Below are 10,731 nucleotides of genomic sequence, written 5' to 3'. Positions count from 1 at the left end.
CCACACACACCCCACCCCGCGAGGACCGCGACATGGCCAACCATTGGCCAAGGGCGACCTCCACCCGCCAGGTGAAGGTTCTCCTGCTTCTGATCTCGCAGTAACAGTTGCTCAGTAACAGGGTAACGGCCGCGTGCTACTGGCTGCACGCCTGCCCCGCCCCTATTACAATACTAGAGTCAGTTCTCTCAGCCATGTGAGGATACAGCAAGAAGGCAGCTGTCTACAAGCCAGAAGGGGGCCCCCACTACCTCCTGTGTCACCTTGATCTTGGACTTTCCAGCCTCAAAAACTGTGAGTAATTAATGTCTATTGCTTAAGCCACCCAATCTGTGGTTTTCTGGTTACAGAGCACCAACTGACTAAGATAATACCCATCCTTCACCGTATCACGTTATCCTACTGGGGCTACAAACATTTTTACCATTCAGAACTCCCCGACCTATTCCAATGCTGTTATGCTCAGACCATATTGTATCTTTCATCCTTGATTCATACCAGATACACATAGGAATCATGTACTGGGACCTGTACTCCTAATCATCCTCTAGATGATACAAGGAAAAATGAAAAGTTGCAGGGAACAACATTGAAGAGCTAAAGCAGGGTGTCTGTGCCGCCTCGCGGGATAGGACGGAAGAGAACAGAGAACGCCACCCCTATAGTCAAGACTTTTATGACCTCAGGGTAACAGATCAATTTTCCACAAACTTATCTGCATTTGCACCTTCTTTTGCTTACAGTTCAAAATAGTACATACGTTGAGCTGGGGTTTGGGCAGTCTAGTGTGGGAGAGGGGTACAGATTACCGGCAGAAATCATGCATGCTGTAGCAGTAAAATTCCAGATGGAAAACAAGAGTATCTTGGAGAATAAAAGAAATAGGTAGATGAAACCTTGGAAATGCAGGATCTGTACTTTTTCAAACATTCTCCATGTAACCTTTCCCCTAGTCTAGCCTCACAGAGTTTCAGGTAGATTAGAGACAAAGGGAGAGCGCACGGTCACAGCGGCAGCAAAGCGATGGGATAAGAATGGCTGGGGCTTCACTTCAGCTGCACAATGAACTAGTTGAGTGACTTTAGGCAGTTGATTTTAACTTTCTGCATTTTAGTGTCATTATCTGTGTAAAACTGCAGTGGTAACAGTGACGGCTAACCTTATTCATCTTTATAGCCCAAACATCCACACGGAATGTGGCATCTAGTAGGTGAGCAGTAATTTATTTTGATGAGGCTGAATGAATGACTAAATAGCCTTTCAAATTCCATCTTCTTGTAATAGTTCAACTCTATATCCACCCTCTTCTCAGTAGCCACATTGAAGAGAAAGTACACAAACCAAGTAAGGACACTTCTTGGATATATCTGGTACGGGAGAAAATGTTTTTATTTAGATACTGTTTTCAGGATGGGAGGAAGGTGAAGCTGACTAACGTGGAGGGCATGAAGAGATGAAGCTGTTTAGTTGGCAGCGATGGTGTTCTGAATCCATTTCACGTAGTTGCAGACCTTGGTGTAGACACCAGGTTTGCCTTTCAGAGCACAGCCGTAGCCCCAGGAGACAATGCCCTGGAGCTGTCCATTGCAGACCACAGGGCCACCAGAGTCACCCTGGGCAAGAAGGAAGAGCCAGTTAGAACTCACAACTGTGCCCACATGGGAGAAAGCCTCAAAGGTATTCCTCCTTTACCCGGGGACCACCTTCCCAGGCTGCTGACCCTCCATGAAGCCCTTCTCTTTCCCTGGAAAACCAACCCTCAGTCTCCATACTGGACCCCTATTCTTTCTTCTCCCTCCTTTGAGCTCCCTCTTTCCTTAGTTGCAGGGCTGTAGTGCCAAGAAGAGGTGAGGACTGGGCAGTGCAATGCTGCCCATCTAGCCCTGCTCCTTTCAAAGTTTCCTTCTGCTCTAGCCCTCCTCAGAAGCCCACCTGGATGTCCTGTTTGCACATGATCTTCTGTGTATCTTTTCCCCTGATCCCTAACCATTAATGTGGCAAAATGAATTTATCATTTATCCCAAATCTATCCCTCAGCCCTCATAATCAGCCCCAGGGACAGCTTTTCAATTTTCTGAGTTTCAGGAAACGGGAAATACTGTGGAGATATGTGAGGCTGAGCTGGAAGGAGAAGGCGTGCAAAGCAACTAACCTGGCAAGAGTCCTTTCCGCCCTCCAGGAAGCCCAGGCACATCATGTTGCTGGTGATCTGCCGGGGATAGGCATTGAGGCAAACTCTGTCAGACAGGATGGGAGCTTTCAGACACTGCAGGAGCTCAGGGAAGCTGGCTGTTGGGAGCAAGAGTGGAAATGGAAGAGGATTACCCATCCAATCTGGGAAATTTCTTTCTCAGTATCTCTCCCCCCTCTTCCCAATATTCCCATCCCTTCTCTCAGATTGCCGGTAACTTCTATTTTGGAAGAACAACTTATATCTGGAGGGTCTTCCGAACGGTTTTCATCAACAGATTGTTCTCTCTCTGACACTAGCATCAGTGACCATAGATCTCAAATCTAGAGACTTTATTTCTGAAGCGGGGCTATGCTTTGAAAAGTTCCAAATCTCTTAGTCTCTGTTCTGTGTACCTCCTCGCGTTTTGGTTCCCTGCAAATCACTAATCACATTTTAGTTGCACACCTGGCAACTTTACCATAGTCCTTTTTTGTTGTGTTGTCAGGCAGAGGGATGTTATGCATTTCAATTAGTATATTCTAAGACTCCATAGAACCCCACTATTCTCTGGGAACATTGCCTTGAGTGACAGCTAGGGCTAACTGACGCTGAACACATTTTTCACCTCTAGGATTCTCAGACTTGGTGATTCTGTTCCAGGTGACACTTACAGCCACTGCTCTTGGTGTTGCCCCAGCCAGAGATGAGACACTGGGTACCAGCAGCTGCACAATATCTTGGCAGAGAGACAGTGGCTACTTGAGTGTTGAGAGTGGCAGGTTGGCTCAGTTTAATCAGCATGATGTCGTTATTCAAGGTTCTTTTGTCGAAACTGGGATGGACGATGATCTTGGCTGCACTGATGAATTGCTCGTTGCCCTCAAGGACATCAATGTTGTGTGCTCCCAGACCCACCTGCATTCGGCTGGATTAAAGGGTTACAAGTTCTCTAAGACTCCAACGTCAACGTGAGCTCCTTCCCATTCCATTACAACTCAGTCTTGAGCATAAGCACAGACAGAAGCCCCCTGAAGCCCCCCTCACATACACACACAGGTTAGTGTGCACTTAAGGCAGTCCTACCACCTACGGTGCAGGTTAGAGGATTCCTTAGGTAGGCATCACTCCAAGGCCAGACTCACAACCCAATATCTTGCTAGATTCATTAGGTATAGGAATGGGAACCAAATGATGCCAATCAAGCAGTGGGAGGTGAAAAGGCAACTGGTGTTGATTACTCTGGTTGGGATTATCAATTATTGTAGGGAGCCGTGGCAGGCCTCAGAGATATGGCAGAATATGAAGGGAATAGAATGAGTTGTGTTTATCTTTAGGTTGTACTGGAAATTTCCTGTGTTTTGTTACTTGCATATGCCATGTTTTTCCTGGCTGAGCTATAATGATTAGAGCTGTTAGGGTATTCTAGGTATATTTAATCACTCACTATTTTTCTTCCCATGTCTTTATTGCCCTCATTTGGAAGGCCATCAGGGAACTCTAAGGGTATCTTTTTGTGGGAAAATCCCTCAATGCGTACAACGCCTGGGCAGGGGGGAATAATGAGGTCTTGAAATCTGAATGCTCCCCCCTCAAGCATAACTCTGTAGTTCTCCCTGATTGTGCTTTGGCAGGGCTGGGGCTGACCTGACCTCAGAGAACAGGGCTGTGAGTATTGGTTACTTACGACTTGGAGCAGTGAGCTGCGGACAACACCCACTGCCTATTGATGAGGGAACCCCCGCAGAAGTGGTAGCCAGAGTTCAGGGACACCTGGTAGGGGACGGAATGCGCTGCACAGGTGTAGCCCCCGACAATCTTGTCATCATCGTCAATGGGGAAAGCAACTGACAGAGAGAAATTGGAGCTATTGTGGAATTTCTACTCAGCAGCAAGGTTTTGCAGATTAACCAGAAAAAAAATAGGTCATGTTTTCTTGTCATGCATAATCAGGAAACAGTGATTTTAATATAATTGTTTTCAAAATCTTATTATTCTATACATTTAACACATATGCTACTTACACTATTAAAAGTATCTAATTTTTAATTATGCTTTAAATTTGATCAATATACTGATTTTTTTACATATGTCACACACACACACACACACACACACACACACATACAAATCAGAGACTCCTTACGTAATAAATGCCTTGAAGCCCACTAGCTGAGAATATAAAGAATGCTTTTTACACAAAACCTTGCTAAGGAGGCATTTAAGTATGTGTTCAATAAAGCTTTGCAGTCACCGTGATTGTGTTTATTTGTAGAGTTCAGTATAGGATAAACACCGCATGAGGTGACAGAAAGGAAACTTTTAAATACCACCTGAGAATGTTCTGGCCTGGAAAAAATGGGGAGTTTTGTATTTTTGTTTCCACAATCTCTTCTTGGTTCTCACCTAAAATGTTAACTAAATAATCTCATAGAACATTATAAGGTTTCTCTCTCTAATCTTTCCCCTCATCCCAATTATATTTCCAACATTTTTAATTTATTCAGCACTGTAAATTTTGGACCACTGATTTATTATGATTTCTAAGGACTCCAAATGTCTGGGATTATATGATATATGCCCTATTGTTCATATATTTTAAAGTAATTTGAGATAGCCTTTTTTGATATGTAAATATGTGTATTGAATTTATTTATAACAACCAAATTCGGGAAAATTCTGTAGTAAGTTTGAAGTGTACAATAGTATTGAATAGTATAAAGACAGAAATAGTCATTTCTCTATTTCTTTTCATGATTGCATGACATGTTGTTTTACATCAGAGAGATTTCATTAGTGAAGATGTGGTAAAACCAGCCCATAGCTTTTATTCACGAGAAATAGAGTGTCTTTTCCTGTTAAGATCTCTCTTAAGATGCCCTTTAGTATAGAGGAGACTCAGGCAGCCTCTTCAAGGAGCACAAGATTAGTCATTAGTCCCAATTATTAACTCCAAGTTCTTATAAAGATCAAAACAACATTTCCTTAACGTTGACTATCTTTTCTTTTTCACTCTTACTTCATAGACTGTACCTGAAATTCAGGGCAGATTCTTCTCCTTAATACTTTCTACACTGATCACCCCTGCTCCGCATAATCTTCTCCAGCAAGTGAGATTTAGTTATCTACAGACATATGTACTGTACACTGTTGTTTCAACATCTTAAGCCTCTTGAGTATAGAGATTATATTCAGCATTCATTGTTGTCTTCCAGAGTAGAAAGTGCATCCTTAAAAGAGTCATAGACACCTACTGATCACTTATTGATCAAGACTCACCAGCGACTCCCAGGAGAGCAAGAAAGATGAAGGTCTTCATGGTTGCTCCCCGGATCTGGACTAGGGACTATGCTGAAGGGTTTCCATCCACAGCTATTTATACCACCAGGTTTGTCACTGACACCCATGGCCACAGGTGCTGGAAATGTGATTTCACTGGAAAGTCACAAATCCAAATTTAGAATTCAGTTCCGTGCCACATTGAAGATGATTCAGCATCCAATTTAAACATCCACTTTTGTCCACTTTTCCAGAAGGTTATGGGAATGGAAAAAATGAGCCCACCTGGTAGAAACTGTTCCCCATAATAGAAAAGTAAGTTGGAGTAAGGTCACAGAACAGGGCTACAGGTGTCCTGATTCCCAGAGAAAAAATTTAGGTACTTGGTTGTCTCAAGCATGAACTTTTATGCTGAGGATTATCTTGAGAGCTATACCCTTTATGTAATTAACATTGCCTGTTTCAGAATTACATAATTTGTTTTGTAGTAGCTCTGGCCTTGTATACCCATGTTAATGTTTCATTATTGATAGGAACACTTGTTCTCCTAAAAAAAGAAAAACATTTCTGATTTGAAACCACAATAGTTCAAAATAGGAAAGGGAAAGAATGAGAATAATTTATCCTTATCTGAACTTACTATTTAATAGGCATATGCTAAATACTTAGCCTATTTGTTAAATTAGTAATTCTCAAAACAAGCCTACAAGATCCCTATTATAATTCCCATTTAACAGATGGGAAAACTGAGGCTCACAAAAAATATAAGGGACTTTACCAAAATCACAAGGCAAATCCATGGTAGGGTCAGGATTCCAGCCCCGGAAATCTGGCTTCAGTGTCTGCGCTCTCAAGCACTACGTAACACTTCCCTAGTCAGTTCACCAAAGTCTGGACACCAAGATAATACAGAGTTCTTGGCCAGCGAAGAGACAATGGGGATTTATTGAGTGCTTACTATAATATGTATCAAACCCTGTGGGTGGGATTTTGATACATCTACTCATTCAGTCCTTACAAACAACTTTATAAGTATTGTGCTCTAATATTTGCCATTTTATAGATGGGGAGGTTGTGGCTTAGAGAAGGTAAGCTTTTTTTTCTCAAATTTTTAATACTATGAGGTGATCCATACAGAGTTCAAACACAAGCAGCCTCACTTCAGAGCCCACGCCCTCCACTGTGATGCCGTACACATAATAGAGGAATGATGAAATAACATTTATATTTTAAAGCAGGACAAGAAAAATTCAACATTACATTCTCTCTGTGTCACCTTGGGCTACCCCCCTTCCTCCTAATGTGCAGTGTGCATCTGCTTTTCATATTAAACAGAGCTCCTCAAAAGTGGGAGTGCCTGCTTGATGGTAAAGATCAACTTTTTTCCCTTTCTTCTGAAGCTAGCAATATAACTTCTTAAAAGTTTTTTCCCAGCTCTGTACGGGGTCATGATGTCTTACTGCTCACTTTGTACTTGCTTACCTGGACTGTGTTTCTTTGGTGAACTTTATGTAAAATATCACTGTGTCATTTTGATGTACGGTCCTGTGTCTCGAAAATGTATACAACTGTGCCTTTGACTTCTAACAGGCAGAACAGTCTTCAGAGCTTCTTACAGTCTGTCTCACTGGTTGTAATCCTCAGCTTGGCTCAAATAAAATTTCCCTTTTTTCCCCTTAATTTGATAGTTCATTTGAATTTTTCTCTATAGGAGAAGATTCTGAACTCTACCAAATTAAGGGGTGACTACAAGGATCGTATGGAATTCTGAAATACCTAAGAAATGGGTTCCTGGAGCAAGAATTGTCATAATTAATGGGACATGGCGGAAGTATCCAGAATAAGTGAATCTGAGCGAGAACTAACCTTTAGCTAGATATAGCCAAATTCTACACCTATACAATGCATCTGAATGGCCTACCAGGATGCCATTTCTGCTTTAGCAAATTGTCACTGCTGAAGTAGGTTCTGTTTCTTCTTCAGTTGAAAATTTGCTGATATGAAGATGATTTAGTAGAAGGCAGAGCTTCTCAACTCTGGCACTGTTGATAACATGCGCCAGATAATTTTTGTGGGGTGTTGACCAGCACACTGTAGGATACTTATCAGCATCCCTGTCCTCTAGTTACAAGTAGCATTAGGCCTCCTCCCAGTTATGACCAAAAATGTCTCCAAACTACCAAATGTCCTCTTGGGGGTCCATTTCATTCCCAGCTGAGAATGACTGAACTAAGGTGAAAAGATGGCAAAGCAGCTTCTAAGGCTACAGCCATGGGAAAATGCCTGTATTGTCCCTAACTGAACTCAGTAACACTGAGTACATGGTCCACAAGGCAGGAAGCTGCCATTCATTGATCCCTAAAAATTAAGAAATACTAAGGAGTAAGGGGAGAACCATTCCCAGAATGAGGAACAGGGTGTCTTCTCATCCTGTCTAATTATCTTCCATGTTGACGTTTCCACAATGAAGTGTTATGTGTTGTACAATTCTACATCACCCCTGAAACTTCCCCCAAACTTCTTCAGGGATCTTAATCCATATGAAAAACACAGCATCTTAGAGAAGAGTTTACACAGTAATTGGCTCATATGCTGCTAAGTCCTAGAGGCCTCTCTGTGGTGTGCCCTGGGCTTTTTTTACTTGGACCCATTCTATTAGGAAGGGAAAGAGTGAGGGTTGCCAGCTAAGGAGAGTTATCTAGGATCAATGGCAAATTCCCAGCTAAACACCTTGAGACCTGTCTGGCTGCAGTGTGATGACTCTTCACTCATCTAAAGCAGTAGTGGGCATGTGAGAAAAATGCCAAGTGATCATTTCCAGACTTCAGTAATTCCCATACAACTCTCATACGTGTTGCATGTAAACCACTTAGCACAGTGCTTGTACTGTAGTTACATTCTCATTTTCAAATTACACTTCTTTTCCTGAGTCTCTTCTTAAACAAAGATGTTGATATTGTATGTCTTTGCGGATTTTTATCTAATGCACATTTACATGAACACATGCTATTTTTTAAAAGCTATTTAAGTAAAAATGGTCAGCCATGAACTATGTAAAATCATGCTGAGGAATTCTAATGATGCACATACCAACATGGGACTAGACAGATGGTTGGACAGCATGAAGGTGGGAAAAACCAGGGATAGGTGATGGGGGTAGGGGAGGAGGTGGCTGTGAGTGGAAAGGGTAAGGAGCAGAGTAGACCTGGCATTAAGTGAAGGAGCTTTGTATTCTAAGTGAAAGTCACTAGGAGAATGGTCCCTATTGAAGAGGCCAGTGGAATACTGGATCAGTGTGAGCTGTCTCTATATCTATGTATGTGTGTTTGTCATTTCTGTGAAGTGGGTTAACAAATCTGAAGAAAACATCTTTGAATGATTGTGTGGGAGCTTGGACCTTCAAGATGTCTTATTCTTCTGAGATATTTCTGTGAAGTTTGACCCTAGGCAATTGAGTTGGGTCTCAGACTAAATAAATATTCTTGTCTGCATTTTGTGTGGTTTGGTACTTATACTTCTTTTCCTAACTTGAAACACATGGTGGCCCAGAAGCATGTGTCTGTGTTCATTAATCTGTATTTGTCACCTTTATTTTCCATGCACATGGCTTAGTGGCCTAAGAGGATTATTTAAACTTGTGCCTAAATTGGGTGCTGATTGGGCTCCAGCAAACATATTGATATTTATATTGACAAGAGCAAGAGTCACCGACCATTAAAGGTAATTTTGTGCCCTTTCCTTCAATGAGTCTGTTTTTCCTTTTCTTTGGCTTCTCTAGTCACCTTCCTGGTTAATACATCACCAGTCACTGAGGCTGTGCTGTGCTGGCTCTTTACCTACAATGTGTAGGGAAATTTTAAATAAGAATTTCTCCCCTTGAAACATAATATACTAAGAAGCTTACTAAAAAACTGGAGTAAACAATCAGGTCAAATCGGTGTTAGTGAATAGGATGTTCTTTCCTGGTAAAGTGAATCCTGGAACCAGGCTGCGTTTTCCTTGAGAATCCTGCTCAAGGGTGCCATTAGTCTGGGGCATTTCTCTTCTAGCCACATGTGGTTCTCTCCATGTTTTATGTGCAGGGTCAGAAACCTTTTCTCTTTCCTGTAAAGGGCCAGATAGTAAATGTTTTAGGCTTTGCAGGCAACGTATATGGTCTCTGTCACAGCTACTCTGCTTTTGACCATGAGCAGCCCTAAAGAGTACATGAATAAGTGAGTGCAGTCCTGTTGTTTTTTTTTGCGGTGGGGGGGGGGTGTCTGGACTTTAATATTCTCATGGATAAAATGAATACCCAGAGAAAATAATGGGGAAATGGGAGAAGTTAATCTTTGATCCACATATCAGAGTTTTGTTAAAGTGCCGACTTAATTCAGTTACGTCTCTGTCAGAATTCACTTCACATTTCTCTCTCTTCCCATTCGCAGCCATATCCTACCTCCATTCCTCAAGATTAGGTTGGTAAAGCAGGCTTAATACAAGGGCAATTAAGTTTTATCATAGAGGTTCTCAGGTATGTAACCTGAGACCCACAGCTGTCAGAACAGCATGCGCAAATGCCATCTTGAAATAATTTGGAAACTTGCCACTTCTGAATATGATGGGCTAGTGAGGCATTTATTAAGAGAAAACCTTCTATTGGATTGGAAGGAAATGAGATTAGGAAGAGAAACAGAGATGGATGAAGGTGAAAATGATGCTGAAGGTCAAAATAGAGCATCACAAATGGAAAATGACAAGAAAGAGGGAAAAATTATGGTACACACCCCACATTAATTTTTTGACAAAGACAGTTTTCTTTCAGATATATGTATATCCCCACCAGGAAAACTTTTTGTGATTTGTCTCCAAGCTCCATCATCCCAACCTTCTTCAATATACCCACCTTGCTTTTATGGGATACATTTCCTAAATCAAAGTACACAGATATCCAAAGAGTTCCATTACTAGGCTCAGAAATATTTTTCTATTATAGTTTTGGAAATTCGGGGATTAGGAAAAACCTAGTAGGCACCTTGAATTCCACTCTAGGAAGAAGACACAGTTCCTGGGACATAAGCTAGTGAGCAACCATTCACAAGTGCTGTAACCCTCAAAACTCTCTGTCATTGTCACTTTCCTACTTCATCCTTGTGAGTGACAGTCATCAGACAAAGTATTTAGCAATCTTAGTAGAGAAGACAGGTTCACATATGATAAGTCATGTCAAGCTGACCCCATTTTCTTTTGGGTGAGCTCACTGGATTGAGGAATTTGGAAGAAATTGGAACTAGCATGTCTTG

At 41.7% G+C, this 10,731-nt stretch overlaps 1 protein-coding gene across 2 annotated transcripts; it reads right to left on the bottom strand.

The window, feature by feature from the left end:
• Window positions 1–1,463: 1,463 nt before the first annotated feature.
• LOC103004126 (trypsin-like) lies at window positions 1,464–8,100 on the bottom strand. Of its 2 annotated transcripts, none has more exons than XM_057550204.1 (5): window positions 8,082–8,100; window positions 3,858–4,017; window positions 2,845–3,098; window positions 2,153–2,289; window positions 1,464–1,613 (listed from the first exon to the last, which is right to left on the bottom strand). In XM_057550204.1, the coding sequence occupies exons 1-5, from the start codon at window positions 8,098–8,100 to the stop codon at window positions 1,464–1,466; spliced, it is 720 nt and encodes a 239-aa protein (XP_057406187.1). The 2 variants fall into 2 exon arrangements, with proteins under 2 accessions (XP_057406187.1, XP_007177074.1); XM_007177012.2 differs by lacking the exon at window positions 8,082–8,100 and adding an exon at window positions 5,450–5,489.
• Window positions 8,101–10,731: the final 2,631 nt, after the last annotated feature.

Source organism: Balaenoptera acutorostrata, chromosome 7 (assembly GCF_949987535.1).
Source record: "Balaenoptera acutorostrata chromosome 7, mBalAcu1.1, whole genome shotgun sequence".
NCBI classification, from domain to species: Eukaryota; Metazoa; Chordata; class Mammalia; order Artiodactyla; family Balaenopteridae; genus Balaenoptera; species Balaenoptera acutorostrata.
This window is presented reverse-complemented; position numbering and strand designations above follow the sequence as displayed.

What these genes read in the sequence shown, in the direction of transcription:
- LOC103004126 (XM_007177012.2), bottom strand. Translation starts at nt 5,489, where the DNA reads ATGAAGACCTTCATCTTTCTTGCTCTCCTGGGAGTCGCTG. An exon ending in GCAGCTCACTGCTCCAAGTC is followed by an intron (nt 3,099 to 3,857) that starts GTAAGTAACCAA and finishes CCTTTAATCCAG; the next exon opens with CCGAATGCAGGTGGGTCTGG. An exon ending in GCGGAAAGGACTCTTGCCAG is followed by an intron (nt 1,614 to 2,152) that starts GTTAGTTGCTTT and finishes CTTCTTGCCCAG; the next exon opens with GGTGACTCTGGTGGCCCTGT.